This window comes from Macaca mulatta, chromosome 1, assembly GCF_049350105.2.
Source record: "Macaca mulatta isolate MMU2019108-1 chromosome 1, T2T-MMU8v2.0, whole genome shotgun sequence".
Taxonomy (NCBI): Eukaryota; Metazoa; Chordata; class Mammalia; order Primates; family Cercopithecidae; genus Macaca; species Macaca mulatta.
The window spans coordinates 18,213,989-18,238,251 of NC_133406.1; the positions used below are offsets into that span (position 1 = coordinate 18,213,989).

A 24,263-nucleotide genomic window follows, 5' to 3' on the forward strand; every position below is an offset into this window, starting at 1 on the left:
GGAGTTCTTGATTCAGGGGTGAATGAAGTCCAGATTAGAATCAACACAGGGAAGTTTCCATTCTCCAAGGCTCTCGAAAGGCTCTGAAATCTATCAGGCAGATGGAGGCAGTGGAAGAGAGATAAAAAGGCTCTGGGTTTGGAGTTCTGAAGTCCAGTCCTGCTCTGCACACTATTAGCCACGTGTCACCTGCTCAGGGAGACAGAGGAGACAGGAACTAACCCGCAGTCCACAGGTGGTCAGGGAGTCTGTGCATGCTCTGAGATGACACACACGTTCTTATGTGTCTGTGCATGTACTGAAGGAACAGACTCATAACTTTTTTTAACCAGATTCTCAAAGGGGTCCCTGATTCAGAAAAGTGAGAACCACTCCACAGAGGGCCTGCTGAGATTCTGACCGTCACAAGCCTTCTGAAGTTCTAAATGGTGCTCCTGTCAGTCCCCTCCGTGGGGCTCTATGCTGTAGAGGCAAAGCCATGTGTCCTCGTCCTGCCCTGAGCCTGGCAGTGTGACTGAGAGGGGAAGCCAGGATGGGGTTCCTGTTGGATCCCACATGTGTTTCCTCCCTGGCTTGTGGAAGAAAACGCGTTCTCCAATGTGCTGTGCTCTTCCTAATTGGAGGCAGATGCTCTGTTAGAACCGTTTCCTTTGGCTCGCTGTCCAGAGGCTCTGGGCGTCTCCGAGGATGGATGCAGTCTGGATCAGCGTCTCCAGCACCCCGTTACTGGGCAGGATCTGGTCCAACTTTGGCACCATATCAGGGGTGGTGGCTGCCCAAGCCTCAGGGCCCATTTGCTGGAGGAAAAAGACACCACCTGTGACATTTCACAGTCCATGACACTCTCGGTCTTCTAGATACACAGGGACAGTTTTGTCAGCTTTCTCTCCGAAATCTTATTGTCTTTAGGTGGGGTCAGAAATTCATAAATGGGCAGTTTGGGTCCTGGGGAATTCAGTCAAACGAACTGGGCAAGGTAGGCAACAAATCTCTGCTGATGGAGCTCTTTGACTTCTTGCCCTCTTGCCCCAGGCACCGCCAACCTTTTCGGGGGAAGACCCAGACCAGGCCACCAAGGTCAGCCACTAGGATGTGGAGCTAGAAAAAGAAATGCTTAAATCTCCAGAGGCAAGTGACCTGAAGTGTGTGGTCCCCCGGCTTTTCCAGAGATAAAGGTCCCTGTGAGCAGATCTCACCACAGGCTATTTCTAGAAATCCAGGCCAAACCCATCCTTGGCCCACCGGGCTGGACTGCAACCGCCGCCAGGGCTGCTGCTGCTCTGAAGGGTTCATGCTCTTGGACAGCTCATTTTTTGGTATATACTTTGCTTCTTCCGGGCCTCTTCTCCCCTCTTTTAAAAAAGGCCTGCTTATTTATTTAGAGATGGATTCTCACTCTTTTTGCCCAGGCTCGAGTGCGGTAGGGCGATCTCCGCTCACTGCAACCTCTGGGTCCTGGGTTCAAGTGATTCTCCTGCCTCAGCCTCCTGAGTAGCTGGGACTGCAGGCCCACACAACTATGCTTGACTAATTTTTGTATTTTTAGTAGAGATGGTGTTTCACCACGTTGGCCAGGGTGGTCTCGAACTGAAGTACTGACCTCAAGGGATTCACCTGCCTCGGCATCCCAAAGTATTGGGATTACAGGCGTGAGCCACCGTGCCTGGCCACCACACCTGGCCCCAATTTAAATATTCATTTGGCAGGAGAGGTGGGGAGTTTTATTTTCCCACCCAAAGGCTTCACAGTTAATACCCTGTCAGCTGCAAGCGGCCTCCCTCGCTGCCGGAACCCGGCTCTTCCCGTGGACAGAGGCAATATTTTCCCTGGATGAGATGAACGAGCAGGGCTCTCCCAGAACATCCAGGCTCCTAAGCCCTGTGCCATGAACGACCTCCACATCACTGACGCTGGCTTTTCCATCCGCCTGGCCTGGCCCTGGCCAAGTCACAGGAGAAGGAGGAGCCAAGTTTCAGAGGAAAAGAAATGGAATGAGTGCCTTTCCACCACATGGGCATAATTGTGTGTTGGATGAATTTTCCCATTTCCATCATTGCAAAAGATCTTGCAATGATCTTGAAAAGACAAATTGCCAGTGTCTTGATGCCTGCTGTCACCTGGACCCAGGAGTGGGATGCTGGGGAGTCATTATCCCTGGTATTTGTAGACAGCTGTGCAGTTTGCCATGACAGCCCTCCTGTGACTTGGACAGTATTGGTAGTAGGCAGGGGCCTTATAACCGTCTCATGGTACAGAAGCCCCTCTGCCCACATCCTCCTTGTTCAGGGCCTCATCCCTCCCCCCCACCCACTTGGCTCTTCTGAGACCCTTGGTTCATCTTCTTTCAATTGCCAGGCCCTCCATCCTCTCCTGGATTTCCTGGTTTCTTTCTTTCCGCATCTATGTCTTTCCTTCCATCTGAAATCCCTTGGCTGCCGGGGTCTCCTGCTAAAGCTTAGCGTGAAAGTTTCATGCCCTGACTCCCATTGTCTGTCTGCTCCTGCCTCCTGGCTGCTGAGCAGAGCTGGAGAGAGGTGTGGCCAAGGCTTTGCAGTCCCTGATCTGTTCCTAGCCTCACTTTCCATGGCAGCTGGTCTCTCGTGTCCTTCCTAAGCCCCCATACCACCCCCAGGGTCCTCTCTCCAGGACTTTCTTCTCACCTTTCCTCTAGAAATGGAGGCTCCAGACCGGCCTGGGCCCTCCTCTCCTGCTCTGGCGCTCTCTGTCATGCCTGCACTGGGTGACTTGGGCAAGCTGCCTTGCTTCTCGTGGTGCACTTTCTTCATCTGGAACGTGGGTGTGATGATGCTTCCGACTCTTGGGCTCTTGGGAGGGTCACACAGGAAGCAGGAGAAAGGCCTGGCTCCAAGAACAACAGCTGCTTTATTGGGGCCACCTTTGGACACAGCGCTGTCTGTTCAAAGCTGGTCCTCCATGCAGCCTCTTCAGCTTCTCTCTCCCATTCATGAGGACGGCTTCTCCCCATTAGCCCCAAGAAGCCACCCACCCACCTGCCAGCTCATGCCTGAGCTCCCCTACTCTACCTTCTGCCCTGCCTTACGTGCTATGTACTATTTTCCTTATTTATGCAAATGTATGGGGGCTCTACTGCCCCAGGCTCTTCCTTGTGTAGCCTTGAATCCCTTCTTTTTTTTTTTTTTACCCTTTTTTGTCATCCCCACCACCCCAAAGTAAACTGAAACAATGCTCCCTTCTGTTCAAATAGTGTATCAGTTATCTATTGCCACACAACCCTGCATCAAAACAACATCAGAATTCCATGGCTTAGAACAATAGGCATCTATTTAGCTCCTAGATCCCTGGGCCAGGGATTGGGGGTCTCAGCAGAACTGTTCTGGACTCATTCTCCATCATGTGTCTGCAATCAGCTGGCACGGGGCCATCAGGGTGACTGAACTGCGTGTCCCTCTTGTACTCTGGTCAAATTAGACTGCTACGATCTCACGGAAGTGGTTGAGAACAAGAGCGAGGTTTTTCGATATACCAGTTGTGTCCCATTGGCCGACACAAAGCAAATCTCAAGGCTGGTCCCAGAGTCAAAGGGGAGGCACTCCAAAGTGATGGGGCAGGGACTATGGCACAGGCCAGGAGAAGGGTAGGGCCACATGCAATCAATCGATCACAGGTGACACCAGGAGCACTCACTCCTCTATCACAGAGGTCTGTTCCTGCAGCTGCCTCACTCCTCCACGCTGCAGCTCCTAGTAGCAGGAACTGCATCAAACTCTAGGCTGTATCCCCAGCATTTAATTTATCACCGTGCCTGGCTCATAGAAGACCCTCAATGGTAGTGGATTGAATTGAATGTTTCCTCTCATCTTAAACTCAGTCTCAAGGAGCTCGTTATGCATTTTTTTTTAAAGCCTACAGCATCCGGTGTTCCCATGTGGTCTCCCATCCAAGTACTAACCAGGCCCGACCCTGTGTAGCCGACAAGATCAGGTGTATTCAAGGTGGTAAGGCCGTAGACTGTGCTCCGCTTTTAAACAGCTGTCCTTGTTCCTCTGTAATCAAATGCCTTCCCTCATTCCAGGGCCCACTCAGCCCCCTATAGACCAAGCTTGTGCTCCCTGTGGTCAGGATGCTTGATGGAGCCATTTATAACAACTGTTCTTCGCTACATCCTTACCCATTCATATCTGTACTTTTGAAAGCCACTGGTAATCTTGGAGCACAATTAAGCCATTCATCAGCATCTGAAGCCTCTCTGACTTTTCAGTAACAAGCGGGTATCTCTTCTTCAGAACATTCTCCTCCCAGCAGTGTAGGACCATGGACAGAACTTGGCCTTCAGCCTCAGAGAGAGCCAGGTTGCATCACCTTTCGGTGGTGTGGCTCTAGGCCAGGTATCTGCTTCTCTCCACTGCGGAGCTGGCTTCTCTCTGGGTCTTAGCTATTGGCCCTCTCCATCTCCTCTCTGGTGCCTTGAATCGAACTCCTTTTCTGAAGACCTAGAAGGTAACTGCACTTCTGGAAGCCTTTGGAGCCCAAGAAGAGAGAGGGTTTGGGTTGAGGGGATGTGTTTTTGTTTTAGAAGTAGTGGTGGGAAAAGAATGGACTTCAGATTCAAACAGACCAGAGTTCAAATCTCTCTCTAGTCCATGCCAACAAAATTCTGGGCCATATGACACATCTCAGAACATCTCTGACATCTCCTTTATTTTACTATTATTATTATCATTTTTTTTGGAGTTGTATGTTACTTTTTTATTATTATTTTTAGAAGTTCTTTGTTTTTCTCTGTCCTAACACCAGGCTCCTGTAAGGCTCTCTACCTTTAGGTGTTCTCTTTTCACACGCGCTTTCTTGTGAAATCTTGGCTTTTAAATGACTTATCTGAATTGGCGCCTTTTAAATTCAAATCACCAGCTCCAAAATCTCACAAAGAATCCACTCCCACACTCTCATTTTCGATCAGGATGTTTTTACATTGATATTCCATAGTGACCTCAAATCTCAAACTGAAATATACTCCTCGTCACAATGACCCATTTTATTTTTGGTTTTGAGACAAGGTCTCACTATGTTGCCCAGGCTGGTCTTCAGCTCCTGGACTCACACGATCCTCCCAGCCTCCGGAGTAGCTGGGGTTACAGGCTCGTGCCACCACGCCTGCTTCCAGTTTACTCACTTGTGTTAGCGGGACCATTTCCTCCGTCTGTCCCATGGTCACGTCAGCCATCTTTGCTTCATCCTTCCTCTTCATGGCTCCTACCACTCTTTCTCTTCCGTCAGGCTTTAGGCTGGGCCACCACTGTTCCTCCGGAAGGTTGTGTGGAAGTGAGTAAGTATTCCTCTCTCTGCGCCTGTTCTACCTTCTTTCAAAGACAACATTAGAATTCCTGAATTTGTAAAGTGAGGAAATGAGGCACTGATTGGTTTTCATTTGTCTGGGCCACATGTTCCCCGGCACAATTAAGGGCAGTGTCTAGGTATTTCAGACACGGGAAGAGGATGAGAGAGACAGACTGAGAAACAAAATTCTCTGTGCTTCTCTTTCATTCTGTCTGAGAACCAAAAGTATTACCAACCCCGCACCCCTGGTGAATGTATGTGAGAAGCCTTGGCCTCCGGCCTCTTCACATCCTCATATGTAAAGGCATGAACAAGGATGGTGGGATTTCTTCCACGCCTGGCTAGCTCTTTCCAAGAAGATGATCTCATTTGTCTTGGGTCTTGGTGAAAGGCTTATTTTTAAAATGCACATTCCATTTTCCATTATTTAATAGGCACATAATGTCTTGCAGCTTCCTTCTAAGTGATTTCATGCATGGTGATTCCATGTGTTTCTCCAGTTCCTATATGGGCCTCAGTGAATCTCTATATATTTTTTTCAACACTATGGTAATAAAAATACGTTGGGCAGTGTGTGGCTGTGGTTTCATTTCAGAAAAACTTTAGTCTAGAACATCAATGCCCTGTGACTTAGGAGCAGGGGCTGAGAGGGAGACTATCTGGCAGATGATCCTGTACTGCCTCTTCCAAACAGAGTTAGACAGGGGAGACACTGGGGTGTAAGCATGTGTAGGGTGGGAAGGGCAGGGATAGGAGATAATGTTAAATAAAAAAATAATCATGACATTTATTAAAGATGGTAAGGGAGGCCGGGCACGGTGGTTCATGCCTGTGATCCCAGCACTTTGGGAGGCTGAGGCAGGCAGATCGCAATGTTAAGAGACGGAGACCATCCTGCCCAACGCGGTGAAACCCCGTCTTTACTAAAAATGCAAAAATTAGCTGGACGTGGTGGCACGAACCTGTAATCCCAGCTACTTGGGAGGCTGAGGCAGGGGAATCGCTTGAACCCGGGAGGAGGAGGTTGGCGACAGAGCAAGACTCCATCTCAAAAAAAAAAAGATGGTAAGGGAGATTTTATTTATTCAGAAATATGGAGATAGGTGTAGGGATCACAGCAGTGGTGTTCTGCAGTGCAGGAGAGAGATTGGTCTCAACTCTGAATACAACAAGGAAAAGTGAGAATTTATAGTGAAGCAGTAGAGTGGAGGGAGTGGTCATCGGATGGAATATTAGTAAGAGGAAGCATTAGGGCTAAGGGGGATTCTGGCTAAACCAACCTAACAGGATTCTTGCTGAAGGCAGGCCAGGGTGATCAGACATCACCTGGCAAGTGGTGGAAGATGAGGAACCTGATCAGATATTGATGGTGATCAGATATTGAATATGGACAATCTGGTTAAGCTGACTTAGCAGGGTTCTTGCTAAAACTGGACAATACAGACACCAACATGGAAGTCCGAAAGTTGTGTCCATTTAAAATGTTATATTTGCCAGAACTTTCAGAACCATGTTGTAAAAATCATAGACAAACATGAAACCGGGAAGCTTTCAAAACCCAGGATTCAGAGAACACTGACAAATCTTCACAGGAGGTTGCAAATTCAACCTCAGAGATGTCTGGAAAAATATTCTACTCAAGCTTGGTCTTGATTTCCAAAGATCTACACATCTAGTGAAGTTCTTGCTGAAGTGAAAATAGCCACCAGCCAACTGCAGCTAGAAGTTGAAGCACAGGTAGTCTGAAAGCTAATGGCTCCTCAGTCTCAGAAACCACCCAGTGATGAGCACGCCCACCAGCGATGAACATGCCCACCTTCATGAACAAAGGGAGGCGTGAGCTGTCTGGACAGTCCCCATCAAGGGGCCATGATAAGAAGTCAAAGGCACTAGAAAACAGTGATGGCAATTTTTCAGGAAATGGTTTTCAATTTAAAAGTAATCAGAACGAAGCTACAGTTTTAGTTGTACAGAAAAATTGAACAGCAAGCAGAGTATATCCTCTCTTCCCCTCTCTCCCTCCACAGTTTCTCCTAACACTAACACACACACACTCATGCACACGCGCGTGCACACACACACACATTAACACTGATGTGGTACATTTATCGCAATTGATGAACTCCAATACTGACACATTATTGTCAACTGAAATCTATCATTTACATGTGAGTTCACGCTTTGTGTTGTACAGTTCCAAAAGCACCTTCTGATTTTTGTGGAAAAATGCAGAAGTTAATTTAGAGAAAAAAAAAAAACTTTATATTTAGAAAAAATGGCTAAGGTGACTGACTACTCATTAATCTGAATTATATATTCTTTAGAAAGATTTATTCTGTGCAATGTGTTAGTATAAAATTTGCATTAACTCTGGTCTTTCCTATAAGAGTTGTAGCAAGCCCTTAGAATTTCATCATTACAATTAATCGCATGCATATATACTTTTCTATAGGAAATAACTTTTTACTAAAAACACATTACGTGTTCCCTTTAGACAACCTATATTCATGGCACAAATTGCATCTTTGCTTTCTCAGATTGCAAAAGTCTGTGTAACCACTGTCCTCAGCAATTGTCACTATTACTTGGCCCAGTGCCATTGTGCAAGGGAAGGAAGGTTTTGTCTTGGCTCAGTGGTAGGAGGACTAACTCTTCCCACATGGAGACATACTAGAGAGGATATTCTGGCCTCCCTGCAGCCTCAAGTTCTCTCCTCCCTGGGAGAATAGCTACTCCACAGATCTGTGTCTGCATGGAGAGGTCATGCATGTGTTCTATGCACTTTTAGCACCACCCAGGTACAGGGTTTGTCAGTCTTAGGTGCTAATCTCTCAGCTCCACATTTATCCACATATGCCCTGCTCTGTGGCACTGAGGCTGGTTCTCTGCAAAACCCATTTCTGTTTTGTAGCTGCTCCCTGTGAGGCTGTAACAGTAAGAGGCCTGAAAAGAGACTGGGAGGCTTGAGGAGGAAGAGGAGACTTGCTCCTTCTTGTCTGCCTTCTGTCCACTTACTGTTGCTATGACCATCACCCTGAATTCTCCACCCCAGCAGCAGTAGAACCTTCCTATAGCTGCAACAAAGTCAGTTTGCAGTTTTTCTAACCCTTGTAGAGTTAGCCTAAACCCACCCTCTTCAGAGCTGCTACATTGCCCTCATGACTAACCCATTCTCCACAATCCAGATTTAAGCAGCACTTCAGAGGAGTTTGCCCAGTGATGAATATATCTGATTCTTTGTTCACCAACTGGCTATTGCTATTTGTGCATTGACTCCACTGGTCAGAACCAAAGACAGCAGGAGAGGTAAGTCCAGCCAAATTCATCTAGCCTCACACTGACCTTCCTATGATCCATACTGCCAAGTGAGGTGTCTGCAAACCAAAGATACTTTGCCAACTGGCTTACTGTTAGGTACTGTGAATAGGAGAGAGGGCCTGAGAGAAGATCAGAACACAGAAAGAAGAGAGAATCTTCTCTTTCGGGTTTGACAGTGTGGTAGTTTCTGGAAGTTTGTAACACCAGCAAGAACAGGGTAACACCTGAGCAGAAGTAGGATTGATCTGGGCTCAATCCTGGGCAAAGGCAGTATCTTTTTGACAATTTCCAATCTCTGTGGTGCCTTCAACCATGCAGCAGTAGGTACAAACTCAGGAGCACAACTCTTTTTTGTGTATGGAACAGACATGAATATTGCAGCGGGGAGGGAGTCTGAGGGTGAACTGTGTAAGGCCTGCTAATGGCCCTCTAAATTATTCATGCCCTAATCCCAGAAACCTGTGAGTGCATTATGTCATCTGGAAAAAGGGATTTTGATATGTAATTAAGGTTATAGACATTAAAATAGGCAGATTTTCTGAATTTCTGAATATTCTGCATGAGTCCAGCAGTGGGGAAGACGAAAACTACTAAATGCTGCTGTGGTCCCACCTAACAAAACTTACAAGCAAGGCTCAAAAGGATCAAACTCATTTCAGATAACTGTGTCCCTGAACAAAGCTTGATAATATTTATAGGAATACAAAACTATCCAGCAACCATTGTCTGGCATTCAATCACAAATCACCAGTCATGCAAACAAGCAGGAAAACACAACCCATAATGAGGGGGAAAATCAGAACTGACACAGACAATATATTTAGTAGACAAAGACATGAAAATGGTTATTATAACTGTATTCCATGTGTTCAAGAAGCTAGAAAAAATATTGAACATATTAAATAAAGAAATGGAAGAAATTGGCTGGCGTTCTGGCTCATGCCTGTAATCCCAGCACTTTGGGAAGCTGAGGCAGGTGGATCACCTGAGGTCAGGAGATCAAGCCAGACTGGCCAACAGGTTGAAACCCTGTCTCTATGAAAAATACAAAAATTAGCTAGGTGTGGTGCATGCCTGTAATCTCAGCTAGTTGGGAGGCTGAGGCAGGAAAACTGCTTGAACCCGGGAGGCAGAGGTTGCAGTGAGCTGACTGCACTCCAGCCTGGGCAATAGAGCGAGAATCCATCTCAAAAAAAAAAAAAATAAAAATAATAATAATAATAATAAATAAAAAGAAAAAGAAAAAAGAAAAAGAAAAAGAAAAAAGTAATGGAAGACATTGAAAGACCCAAATTGTACTTCTAGAGATGAAAACCACAATGGCTTAGATAAAAAATACAGAAAATGTGATTAACAGCAGAGTAGACATTAGAGATAAATTCAGTAAATCTGAAGACAAACTAGCCAATCAAACACAGAAGGAAAAAAGACTGAAAAATAAATTAAGAGAGCATGTTAGCTATGGAATAACTTCAAGTGGTCTAATATACATGTAATTAAATTGCCCAAAGCAGAAAGCAGAAGAAGGGGAACAAAAATATTTGAATGAATAATGACAGAACATTTTCCAAATTTAATGAAAACTATAAACTCACAAATCCAAGAAACTCAGTGGACACCAAGCACAAGAAACACAAATAAAGTACAAAGGCACATTATAATCACATTGCTAACTACCAGGAATAAAGTAAAAATCTTAAAAGATGGTAATGGATTTCTCATAAAAAATATTGTAAGTTAAAAGAAAGTGGAGCAATGTCTTTAAAATATTGAGAGAAAAAAGAACAGTCAATCTAGAAACCTGTACTCTATATCAAAGATACTATAACAAAGAAAAATAATCTCAAAAACATTGGAAAATACACTGATGTAAATGAAAACAAAAACACAACATACTAAAACTGATGAGATGCAGTGAAAATAGCATTATAAGGGAAATTTATAGCTATAAATGCATACATTAAAAAATAAGAAAGATTTCAAATCAATAACTGAACTATACACCTCAAGGAACCAAAAAAGGGAAAAACAAAATCCAAAGATAGCAGAAGAAATAAAATAATAAACACTGGAACATTAATAAACAAAATAGAGATATAAAAACAATAGAGAAAATCAACAAAGCCAAAAGGCAGTTTTTTGAAAACATCAATGAAATTGACAAGCCATTAGCTAGACTGACCAAGGAAAAAAAGAGAGAAGACTCAATTTAAAATCAGAAATGAAAGGAGGGATTATAATCAATTTTATATCACCTATACAAAATAAATGACTACCTAGAAACACAATCTACCAAAACTGACTCATGAGGAAACAGAAAATCTGAACAGACCTCTACTCAATGAGGAGAGTGAATCAATAATGAAACAAATAAAAAATCCAGTACCAGACAGTATCACTTGTGAATTCTACCAAACATTTCAGTAAGAATTAGCATCAACCACTCTCAAATTCCTCAAAAAGTTGAAGAGAGAACACTTCCTAACTCATGAGGCAAGCATTAACTTTATAACAAAGTCAGATAAAGATAATAAAAGAAAACTATGTTCCCATATCTCTGATGAATATTGATGTACAAAGCTTCAGCACAATACTAGAAAACTGAATTTAGCAGCATAACAAAAGGATTATATATCATGATCAAGTGAGGTCTACTCCTGGAATGCAAGGATAGTTCAACATATGAAAACCAATCAATGTAACACACCATATAAATAGAATGAAGATACAACCTACATTATAATAGCAATTGATGAAGAAAAAGCATCTGAGGCTGGGCGCGGTGGCTCAAGCCTGTAATCCCAGCACTTTGGGAGGCCAAGACGGGCAGATCACGAGGTCAGGAGATCGACACCATCCTGGCTAACGTGGTGAAACCTCGTCTCTATTAAAAAGATACAAAAAACTAGCCGGGTGAGGTGGCGGGTGCCTGTAGTCCCAGCTACTCAGGAGACTGAGGCAGGAGAATGGCATAAACCCGGGAGGCAGAGCTTGCAGTGAGCTGAGATCCGGCCACTGCACTCCAGCCTGGGCGACAGAGCGAGACTCCATCTCACAAAAAAAAAAAAAAAAAAAAAAGAAAAGAAAAAAACATCTGAAAAAATTCAATACCATTTCATGGTAAAAACACCCACCAAAGTAAAAATAGAAGAAACTATCTCAACATGATAAAGGCCATATATAAAAAACTTGAGGCTAACTTCATATTCCATGTTGAAAAGCTGAAACTTTTCTCCTAAAATCAGAAATAAGAACACCTGCTATCACCACTTCTATTTAACACAGTACTGCAAAGTCCTAGTCAGAGGACTTAGGCAAGAAAAAAAAATAAAAGGCATCCAAATGGGCAGGAAGAAGTAAAATTATCTCTGTTTGCAGATGGCATGATCTTATATGCAGGAAACCACAACAATTCCACAAAAATCTGTCAAAAAATGAATTCAGCAAACTTGCAGGATATAAAATCAACACATGAATATCAATTGCATTTCTACACACTAGTAATGAACAATTCAAAAAGAAAATTAAAACAATTTAATTTACAAGCACATAAAAAACCCTTAGAAATAAATTTAACCAAAAAGGCAAATATTTGTACACCAAAAACTATAAAACATTGCTGAATGAAATTAAAGAAGGCATAACTGGAAAGACATCCTATGTTAATGATTGAAAGACATTAAGATATTAATATTTCCCAAAGTGATCTACAGATTCAATGCAATCCTATTAAAATCTAGGTGCAGGTTTTTTTTTTTTTTTTTTTTTGTAGAGATAGAAAATCTTATCCTAAAGTTTATATGACATCTCCAAGAATTCCATATAAAATAATAAAGTCAAAACAATCCTGAAAAGGAAGAACAAAGTTGGAGGACTCATACTTCCTGATTTCAAAACTTACTATAAAGTTACTGTAATCAAAAGAGTGTAGAACTGGCATGAAGACTGAAATACAGACCAATGGAATGGAATAAAGAGTCCAGAAAAAACAAACAAACAAAAAAAAACTGTCATGTGTACAGTCATTTGATTTTGATAACTGCCAAAACCATTCATTGGGGGGAAAAGACAGTCCTTTCAACCAATAGTACTGGGATAATTGGATTATTCACATGCAAAAGAATGAAATTGGATCCTTACTGAACACTGTACACAAAAACGAACTCAAAGTGGATCAAAGGCCTAAATTTAATGGCTAAAACTATAAAACACCTAGACAAAAACATAGGAGAAAATCTTCATGACACTGGTTTTGGCAATGGTTTTTGGTTATAACTCCAAAACCATAGGCAATAAAAGAAAAAAATAGATGAACTTCATCAAAATTAAAAACTTTTGTGCAGCAAAAGACACTATTAAGAGAATAAAAAGACAACCCATGGAATGAGAGTAGACTTGCAAATCATATATCTGCTAAGGGATCACTATTCAGAATATAGGAACCACAACTCAAAAATAAAAAACAAGGCAATTCCAAAATGGGCAAAAGACTTGAGTAGACATTTCTCTAAAGAAAACATACAAATGCACAATAAGCACATGAAAAGTGCTAACATTATTTATCATTAGAGAAATATAAATCTAAACCACAACAAGATGCCACTTCACACCCATTAGGATAGCTGTTATTGTTAAAAATAACAAGTGTTGGTGAGGGTACGAAGAAATTGGAACCCTGTGCATTACCAGTAGAAATGTAAAATGATACAGCTAAGTGGAAAAAAAGCTTGGTGATTCCTTGAAAAGTTAAAAAATTTATAATATGATCCAGCAGTTTCTCTGCTGGGTATGTACCCAAAAGAAAACAGGACCTTAAACAGCTACTTGTACACCAATGTTTATAGCAACATTATTCACAGTAGCCAAAGGGTGGAAATAACCTAAATTCCATAAACAGATGAATGGATAAACAAAACTTGGGATATCTGTACAGTGGAATACTGTTTCGCCCGAAAAAGGAAGAAAATATTGATACATGCCACAACACGATGAAACTTGAAAACGTTATTCCAAGTGAAATAAGCCAGATACAAAAGGATGAATATTGTATGAGTCCACTTATTTCAGATACCTGGAACAGGCAAATTCATAGAGATAGAAAGTAGAACAGAGGTTGCCAGAGGCTGGATGGAGGAGGGACTGGGGAGTTATTGTTTAATGATTACATGGTTTCTGTTGGCATGTTGAAAACATTCTGAAAATGGATAACGGTGATGGTTGTGCAACATGGAGAATGTACTTAATACCACCAAACTGTATATCTATAAATGGTTAAAATGGTATATTTTGTTGTACATATTTTACCATGATAAGATTTACAAAATGATTGTCAAAACTGATGATGATATTTGGGAAGATTTTACAGTGTTTTCCTTACATTTTTATGACTTAAACTCATTATAATAAATATATCACAAAACACCCCACTGTTTATAAAGCAGTTTAGAAATAGCAGGACTTATAATCGGTGGATAGAGCTCAATGAGGACTTCACGAGTTATTATTGTGCATATTCCCATGATATGCCATCCAAAGTAATATATAGCTCTGTGATTTCAGCTAAGGAAAGTTCTGTTGCTGCAAATACAGTGACCAATTCCTAGCAAAAAAAAAAATCAGCTTTGTAAATAACTGATTTGTTTTATATTTCTAGAAAATGAAATAATAGATCATGGTAAACGTAATATAGGGTTTATGTGGGAATCTCAACCCCACATTCTCTAACATTTCCAGGGACTTCACACCAACTGAGTGCAGCTTGGATTGGTGATGTTTTTAAAGTTGTAATAATTGTGTACAGCAGGCATGTTCTATGAATTGCACTGATTCTTGTGCTTAGCAAAAGGGCGTGCACCTGTTTTCTCTCAAAGGTTTTAACCATAATGCTCATGGCTCCTATGAGGGCCACGCTGTGTGCTTGCAATTTCTATCTGGAAGGCATAATGCCATCTCCAGAGCCAAACACCGTGGATGCTTTTGGAGCAGTGACAGCCAGTTTTATGTGCCAGCAAACGACTGTTCAGTAAGCAACACTTCACAGAGCCACAAAACACAAGCCTATTCTGACCATTCAAAGAGACTGAAGGGGACAGGAATATATTCTGAATCCAAGATTTCCTTTCATCCACACTTTTGTTCCACAAACATTAATCAACACGTCCCGTGGGTCCGAAGCTGTGCTGGGCACCGAGGATACATGACAATGAACGTGGCTTGACCTCGTCCCCGCTGTTGAGCTGCTCCTCATTCCTGGGGGAGACCTGCAGGGGGCGAGCGCTGAGAGGCTAAGGGCAGTGCTGTGACCCAGCCAGGCTACCGGCCCGGTTCCAAATGAGAGACCTGTCAGTCCCAGTCCAGGGCTACATCCTGACGGGCTTGTCTAACCACGCTAGAAGTAACCAGGACTTTGCTGGTGTTCTTGGCATTTTTCTGGGAGCAATAGGGAGGCAGGAACTATTGTAAGCAGCGGGGTTACTCTGCAGCCTTCCTGCGCTGGCAGAGTGGGCATCCAGCATCCGCAGAGTGCACAAGCAGAGGCCGCTGGGGAAGACCTGGTGGAGCTGCGAGTGAGAGCAGCCCCAACTCTCCTCTACCATGTGTTGTCAAGGAGCCCAAAGAGGCCAGGGTGAAGACACAGGCATGGGAGGAAGTGACATAGAGATGGAACCATAAAGTCTCCATGCTTCCTCCCATGCCTGTGACTGCAAGGAGACGTCCGGGTGGGTGACTCTCTTTTTAGAATGTAGAAGGTAGACTGGGAAGGACAAGAGAGAACGCTAAACCCATACACACAAGTCGGGTTCTGGTAAGTGTGTATAATGGAGGAGCTGAGTGTGTTGAGATGTTGAAAGGCAGGAGGAGTACAGCTTTATAATCCTTTATACATGTTTTATACTGCACGCTGGCTCACAAGGAGACTAGAACAGCAAACATGAACCAGGAGCAGTGTACAGAGTGAGATGAGAAGAACACCAAAAACTAGGTGTAAACCCAAGGAGAAAGCATGATGAGACTATGAAAGGGCAGCCAGGGAGGCAGGGGAATGCCAGGGCAGGGTCAGGTGCAGAGTAGGAATCAGTCTTATGGGGGAAGGGGTGGTCCATGGCATCTCACATTGCAGACACCCCACACAGGATGCTGGCTGACGCTGTCCCCTGAATTGGGCCATTTTCAGGGCACTGTTGAAACTGTGCCCCAAATAGTTAACGAAACCAATGACTAACAGAAACTCTTGAGTTTGCAGCATGGCAGGTAAAAAAAGAACTTGCTGAAACACTGAAACTCCCTCTGCCTACGAGATTTTTTAAAAACTGGCTGAAATCAGTTGTAACCACCACGGCCAATTGGAGTCTGTGCAGGACGAGCTTGCTGATGTCACAGCCTGAATTTCCACCACATGTTTCATACTAATTCCCCTGAAATTTGCATAGGGAACTCATGAGGAGGCATGGAGAGATAAAAACACATGCCCAAGGACTTTCTAGACTTCCTCTTTCCTCCACCAATCACCTACTAATCTCAGAATCTTTTCTAATAAAAATACTGCTTTGGAGCCAGCACAAGAAGACAGATTTGAGCTTGACGTTCTAGTCTTCTTGTGAATCAGCTTGCAGTATAAAGCTTTTCTTTTCTCAGAAATGCGGTGTCATATAGCATTGGCTTCTAGCACACTGGGCAGTGAGCCCCTTTTGTTTGAAAACATACTGTTCACTGTTCTGACTAAGGAAGCTCTTTCAGTGCATTGAAAAGTGACTGCAAGGAGATCGTCCGGGTGGGTGACTCTCTTTTTAGAATGTAGAAGGTAGGCTGGGAAGGACAAGAGAGAACGCTAAACCCATACAGACAAGTCGGGTTCCGGTAAGTGTGTATAATGTAGGAGCTGAGTGTGTTGAGATGTTGAAAGGCAGGAGGAGTACAGCTTTCTGAGAATCCAGGTCCTGATGTGGTCTACAGAGAATCTTCTGCATGACCACATTCTTCTCATAACTCTGAGCTGTCAGAGAATCAGATGAATTCTCAGGCTTGCTGGCCCCACTTCTGCTACCTTCTCTCCATCCGTCCAGTTAGACCAGGACTGAGCCACACTTGATCTGGCCTTCTAGTTCCCAGAGGAAGAGAAAGAGGCACACAATTGCAAGGTGCATGGTGGCCCAAAGAGGTTAAGTGATATGGTTAAGTCCACACAGCTAGCTGGAGGTAAGTTCTAGACTGGAATACAGGACTCAAACTCTAGGTTCAGTGCTGCTTCCATTACATGATCCTGCAGTTGCTCCATATGGTTCAGTGGTTCCCTTTCCTTGGAGAGTCCTACTGATAATGAACCAATAAACCTCCTCGGGACTATCACTGAGCTACGTTCTTCCATCAGAGGCACTGTTCAGGCGCCAAGGAGAGTCTCACCCTCTGCCTCTCCTCCCACTCAGAAAGGCACTGTGGGGCTGGGAAAATGCCCCAGGCTGGCATCAGTAGCAAGCACAGCCTACTCTTGATTCACAGCTGTGGTGACGAGGCAGCCTTCACACTGGTACTTGGCAGGCGGTCTTGGCTCTCAGTAGAATGGTTCTTTGTTTCTACTAATGATCCAGTACACTGAATTGGGCTGGCACCAATGAACCGGGTACCTCTGCCAACCAGGTCACATGCTCTGTGCTTTCTGAAGCCCTGGCCCCTCAGTGCACTGCGTAGCTCTGCACAGCACAGGGTGGAGAGGAGCCTGGAGGCATGCTCTGTATTTCAGATAAACATGACTACGACTTGAGGTTCTCTCCAGGCACTGTCCAAAGGATTTGGTCTCAGGACCAAAATGTTATAGGTTGATATGGTATGATATGTTTCATGTTGTAGGTTGATATGGTTTGGCTCTGTGTCCCCACCCACATCTCACTTTGAATTTAATCCTTATAATCCCCATATGTCAAGGGCAGGACCAAGTGGAGATTAATTGAATCATGGGGGCAGTTTCCCCCATGCTGTTGTCATGGTAATGAGTGAGTCTCATGAGATCTGATGGTTTTATAAGTGTCTTGCATTTCCCCTGCTGGCACTTCTCTTTCCTGCTGCTTTGTGAAGAGGGTACCTTGCTTCCCCTTCACCTTCCACCATGATTATATGTTTCCTGAGACTTCTCCAGCCATGCTGAACTGTGAGTCAACTAAATCTCTTTCCTTTACCAATTAACCAGTCTCAGGTATGTCTTTATTAGAGTGTGACAGTGGACTAATGCATAGGTCTATTCAGATTTTCAGTATTCTCTGAAGGTAGTTCTGGTAATTTATCTTTTTCTAGGATTTTTTCCATTCCATCTAAGTTGTCTAATTTGTTGACATAAAGTTGTTTAAAACATTCACTTATCATTCATTTAATTTCTGATGGGTCAGCAGTGATGCCTGCTCTTAGATTCTTGATTGTTAATTTGTGTTTTCTCTTTTTTTTCTTGGTCAGTTTAGTTAAAAGTTTATCAATTTTGCAATCTTTTTTAAGAATCACCTTTTCATTTCTTTGATGTTCTCTATTATTTTTCTCTTTGCTAGTCAATTGATTTCTGCTTTAGTCTTTATTTCTTTCCTTTTAAGGTTTAATTTGCTTCTCTCTTTCTCTAATCTTAAGATGGAAGCTTAAATTATTGTTTTGAGAACATTCGGCTTTTCTAAGTCCTGCTTTAGCTTCATCCTATTAATGTTGATGTGTATAGACATGTGTAAATACATAGTATATTTTATTTTTGTTTCATTCAGTTCAAAATCTTTCTAATTTCCATTGTAATTTTTCTCTTCAGCCCATAGTTATTTAGAAATGTGTTAATTTCTAAAATTTGAGGATTTCCCAAACTTATTTTTGTTTCTATTTTAATTCCTTTGTGGCTGGAGAACATACTCCGAGTGATTTAAATTCTTTTAAATATATTAAAAATTAGTTTTATGGTCTAGTATGTGGTCTAACCTGGAGAATGTTCCATGTGCTTTTGAAAAAATGTGCATTCATTACTTGAGGGAAGAGTGTTCTATGAATGTCAGTTAGTCAAGTTGGTTGATAGTGTTGTTCATGTCTTCTATTTCCTTGTTAATTTTCTGAATAGTTGTTCTATCAGTTATTAAAAATGGGTTAATGGGTTATTGAACTCTCTAACTACAATTGTTAAGTCTAAATAATCCATTTCTTCTTTTAATTATATCAATTTTTGCTTCATAATTTTGAGACTCTGCTATTAGGTACCATTACACTTGTAATTATTATATATTCTTAATGAATTGACCCTTTATAATACTGTAATATCATTTCTTGTCTCCAATTATATTTCTTGTCTTAAATTTTATTTTCTCAGATATTGATGTAGGCACTCAAGCTCTCCTATTGCCAGTATTTGCATGGTACTCTCTTTTTCATCCTTTTACTTTCAACTTTTGTCTTTTTGTGTGAAGTATCTCTTGTAGACAGTATCCAATTGAATCTTGCTTTTTTATCCATTTTGACAATCACTGCCTTTTGATTGTAGTGTTTATTCATATTTAATATAATTATCAGCATGGCTGGATTAAGGTCTGCCATTTTGTTTCTATGTCTTATTTTTAAAATCTATTCTTCCCTTACTGCTTTTGTGCTAAACATTTTTTTTTTTTAAGTATTCTACTTTGATTCCTCTGCTGTTGTACTGTATTTTTGAGTTATTTTCTTAGTGGTTGCTCTGTAGATTACAATCTGCATCTTAATTTACCTGAGGTAATACTGACTTAATTCTAAGAAAATACAGAAATATTGCTTCAATACTTTGTTTCTTCCCCTCTCCTTTATATCTCTCTATTGTTATAAATCCAACAATACAGTGCAATAATTAATGCTTTATATCATCTAATGTCTTCCCTCAAACAAAATTAGAATGGAAGATAACACGTGTTTATATAGTCTTTTATATTTACCGAGAGATATCCTTTTGAGTGCTCTTCATTTCTTTCTACAGATCCACAGTCTCATCTAGTTTTATTTCCTTTCACCCTGAAATACATCCTTTAATATTTTTTCAGTGGCAGGTCAGCTAATAATGAATTTTTTCAGTCTTTGTTTAACTGGGAATATCTTTATCGTGCCTTCATTTTTGCCGTTCTAGTGGAAAAATAGAATTCTTGATTGAAAGATTTTTCCTTTGGCACTTGGAATGTCATTCTACTGCCTTCTCTCGTCTATCATTTCTGATGAGAAGTCAGTTGCTAATTGCATTGTTCCCTGTTCATGATGAGTCATTTTTCTCAAGCTGCTTTTCAGATTTTCTCTTTTTTTCCCAACAGTTTGACTTTGATGTGTCTAGGTGTGTTTCTCTTTGTGTTTCGTGTGATTTTGGTGTGAAGCAATAGCGTTAGATAGCTCGCGTATACTACTGTTTAATTAATTAATTTTTATTTTTATTTTTGAGAGAGTCTCATTCTGTCACCCAGGCTGGAGTGCAGTGGCATGATCTCGGCTCACTGCAACCTCCGCCTCCTGGGTTCAAGTGATCGTACCTCAGCCTCCCTAGTAGCTGTGATTACAGGCTGCACAACCACACCCAGCTAATTTTGTTTTGTTTTCTTTTTTTTAATTGTATTTTTAATTTTTTTGAGATGGAGTCTTGCTCTGTCGCCCAGGCTGGAGTGCAGGGGTGTCATTTTGGCTTACTGCAACCTCCACCTCCTGGGTTCAAGCGATTCTTCTGCCTCAGCCTCCCGAGTAGCTGGGACTACAGGCACGCGCCACTACACCCAGCTAATTTTTGTATTTTTAGCAGAGATGGGGTTTCATCATATTGACCAGGCTGGTCTTGAACTCCTGACCTCGTGATTTGCCTGCATTGACCTCCAAAAGTGCTGGGATTACAGGCAGGAGCCACCATGCCCAGCCACTGTTTAATTTAAAGGTAGCAGGGCATGAATTTTTTGGTGCCAAGACCTAAAGCATATATTACACAGGTGGTGATAGACATAATGTGAATGGCCATAAATCGCAATTTTCCTAAGACAGCTCCAGTTTACATCTATTGTCCTGGTGTAATAACTAATATTATTCCTTTCACACTCAAAAGCTGTTGGTTTGAATTATAAGCTACAAAATCACTCTAATTATAGTCAATCAAACTCATGCATGTAAAACATCTTCTTTTGTTTCTGGGTATCAGTATCAGACCATATAATTCAGAAACAAATAGAAGCTAAATTCATACGCGTTTTTTGTTCTCAACTCATGATCATATAATATTCTCTAGAGCCCTATTGAACTGTCCTTCAAGACTGATGGTTCTATAATTCTTGAATTCTTGCATTGAAGAACAGAGATAAACCGAAAGCATGTGATAGTATCTAACTCTTTTAGACATTTAAGAAAACACTGGTTCACAACAGTGGGCCTTAGTTGCGCTGAGTGCCTGTTATGTGTCAAGTACTGTGCCAGGCACCTTCTACTTACTTACAATTTCATATATTCATCATAAGACCTCAGTGAGGCAGAAATTACCATCCTCATGAGTGGAGGAAACTAAGTCTCAGAGAGGTTAATAACTTTCCCAGGGACATATGGATGGAAAGAAAACAGGACACCAAGTTCATAAACTTCATTTCCTGGGTACCTTTCAAGCACAGGAAAAATCAGTGAGAGACAGTTACGTGCTCCTGGATATAAAGGCCGAGAAGCACCCTGTGGGAGTGACACTAGAAAAAGGAGCTCAGAAGCTGAGTCCCCTTCCAAGTTTTACCTGTGAGCAGGGCTAGTGTTCACAACATCTAACAAACAATATGGCAGCAGTGTGCACCGATGAGAGTGGGCACAGGCCGAGCACAGGAGATGGCATGTCTGGGGTCGTACTGGCATGCCCCAGCACAGAACCTTGGTCCTAAGCCTGCTCCTGAGAGAGAGCGCTTGTCTTGCATCCACTGCTGTGTGAACCCAGGGAAGGGCTGGAAGGTAAAGGAGAAGATCATGGTGCCTTGGCCACTATCAGGGACAGGGTTCTGATGAAGCGCCACTTCTTTTTTTTTTTTTTGAGACTGAGTCTCGCTCTTGTCGCCCAGGCTGCAACCTCCGCCTCCTGGGTTCAAGTGATTCTCCTGCCTCAACCTCCCAAGTAGCTGGGATTATAGGCGCCCCCCACCACGCCCAGCTAATATTTGTATTTTTAGTAGAGATGGGGTTTTGCCACGTTGGCCAGGCTGGTCTTGAACTCCTGCCCTCAGGTGATCTGCCCACCTTGGCCTCACAAAGTGCTGGGATTACAGGTGTAAGCCACCACGCTTGGCCTCCACTTCTAACTTGATCTTCATCCCAACAATTCTCCCTCCTTCCCTCTTGGCATCTCCCGCTCCCATCCTCCACCTCATCTGCTACAAGTGTACCAGCAAGAATGCGGGGCTTGGCGTGTATTGGGCCAGTATCTTCTCATGTTACCTCCCATTATTGCAGTTCAGTGGATTCTCCTATTTAGCACTAATGAGCTATAATGAGAATTCTCTGTTCTGTTTTCCCCCATCATGTTGAGGATGAGTAAGATCAAACCTCACCAGAATCTGGATTCCTTGAGAAGAAATAACAGCATTCAGCTTTTCTGACCCAAAGTCTTCAGACACAAAGAATGTCTGGACTGGATAATGACTGTTTTAGTTACTACCTCTTGTAGGAGGAGATAGAGATTGTCACCTTGATCCACTCTTATCAGAGATCCACTCTTGTCCAATTATCGGAACTACCTGATGTCTTCCCCGATAAGGAAGCACACTTATGATGCAGAAATGCTAAATTATGACCTCACCCCATTTCCCCCTCATCTTATTCCACACACACATTTATAAAAACATGATTTATAAAGGATGTCTGATCACAATGACTGGAGCTACATGGAAGCCAGGATTCTGTGCATTAGAACTCTGAGTGATTCTTAACGGAAGGAAGTAAGGAAAGTAGAGTGTGGGAAAGCTAGCGATGCCTGAACCTGGATGTAAGGCATAGGTGGCGCCATCAGCCACCTTAAGGCAGTGACTTTACAAAGGAGTAGCACAAAATCAGAGAGTGTAGCTGAGTTCATTTCATTCTTCCCAGATCAAGATGGAGAAGGGAGAAGGCCTGACGATGAGAGGGGAGTGAGCACTGGGCGTAATGGTTCCACACCAGAAGTTCTGAAGGTCAAGGTCCAGAAGCCAAGATTCAGCTGGGCAGGCTGCATCTCTACAAGGCAGCCTCAGATGTTCATTGTCAAATGGATGAACTGGGGGTGGGGGGGGGGGGGAGAGAGAGAGATATGAGGGGTTGTTGTCCTTCCATGTCCCTTCCAGCCTCAGCCTCAGGAGTGGCCCCAATTTGCTGACATCACAGGAGATCTGCTATTTGATCATGTTGCCTGCCAACTTGGATGCCTGTCTCAACAGGAAACCATTTAAAAAAAATAAATGAATTCTCAGCACTTGACATTTTCTGGAGGTTCTGAGTCCTTTCCGAGTGAGCTCACATCAAGCACAGATGGTAAGACAGAGACGGGAAAATGTGCTTTCTCCCTGTTAAGAAGACAGCCTTGCTGAGGCCTCTTGGGCAGGGCAGTATTAAGTGCCTTTTCCTTGTTGATGAGGGGTCCTCTCACCTTTGGGAGAGAGGTGGCCCTCCACCACGGAGGGGCTGCAGGAAGTGGAAGCAGGTTCTGAAGCCGGTGGGTGTTACAAGTGAGCTGAAGAAGTAGCATGGAATTCCTCCTCATTTTCCCTCCTGAGTCCACCCTGCCTCCTCCTTCCCAACAGCTTGCTTGTCACAGCATGGTGACTTGGGGCAACATGATTATATGAGATGGTTTTTTTCTCCCTTCTCTGTCCTCCTTCCTGGGCACAGCATATATAGTATGGGGGTTACTGTAACAAAAAGTGCACAGGCTCTTTTAGGAAAGTGACTGTAGGTGAGGCCAATTCAGCCAGGAAAAGCTCCTATTGCTTCCTGGGATGGGTCAGGGGAGAAGGAGAGAGACTTTAAAACATGGATACTTCAACTTGGCTGCACACTGGACTCACCAAGGGGATTTAAAAACAACAACAACAATGTTTGGGCCTCACCCCTAGAGATTCAAATTTAATCAATCTGGGGAGTGGCTGGGGTATCAGAATTTTTAAATCTCCCCAGGTGATGCTAGCATGCAGCCAGATGTAAGGATGGTAGGTTTAGAGGGAGAGAATGCAATGGTTTTCCCTGTTGTCCTGCAAAGTGATGATATGGGACAGAGTAGGAACCCATTCCAGTCCCTACACCTGTGGACACTTGGGTTGGAGATGTCCACACTTCCACCTTGAATCTGCAGCACTGGAGTACTTCCTCCATGCTGCTGGTGCTCTGGAGCCCTTGACTAGCCAGGAGGCCACTGAGTAACAAACTTTCCCACTCTCTCTTTCCACTGTGGACCAGGGACAGCCATCACACTTTTCATGGTTTTTAGTGACATTACTTATCATTTACCTTAAAGTAAATGATAAATAAAGGTGGACCTAGGGGTCTCTCTTGTTTTCTTTCTTTCTTTTTTAAGAGACAGGGTCTTGCTATCGCTGTCATCCAGGCTAGAGTGCAGTGGCGAGATCATAGCTCACTGCATCCTCAAACCCCTGGCCTCAAGCAATCCTCCCGCCTAGGCCTTCCAAATAGCT

The 24,263-nt window shown here is 42.9% G+C and overlaps 1 protein-coding gene across 4 annotated transcripts in view; it reads right to left on the minus strand.

Moving 5' to 3' along the window:
* Positions 1-599: 599 nt before the first annotated feature.
* The window catches only part of CAPN9 (calpain 9), a 75,240-nt gene continuing 51,576 nt past the window's right edge, over positions 600-24,263 (minus strand). Inside the window, exon 20 of one of the 4 annotated variants that reach the window (XM_077998847.1) lies at positions 600-797. In XM_077998847.1, coding sequence (XP_077854973.1) covers positions 636-797 — 162 coding nt within the window. In that variant the 3' untranslated portion in view covers positions 600-635. The other 3 variants (XM_015126057.3, XM_077998850.1, XM_077998859.1) reach the window with 3 other exon arrangements.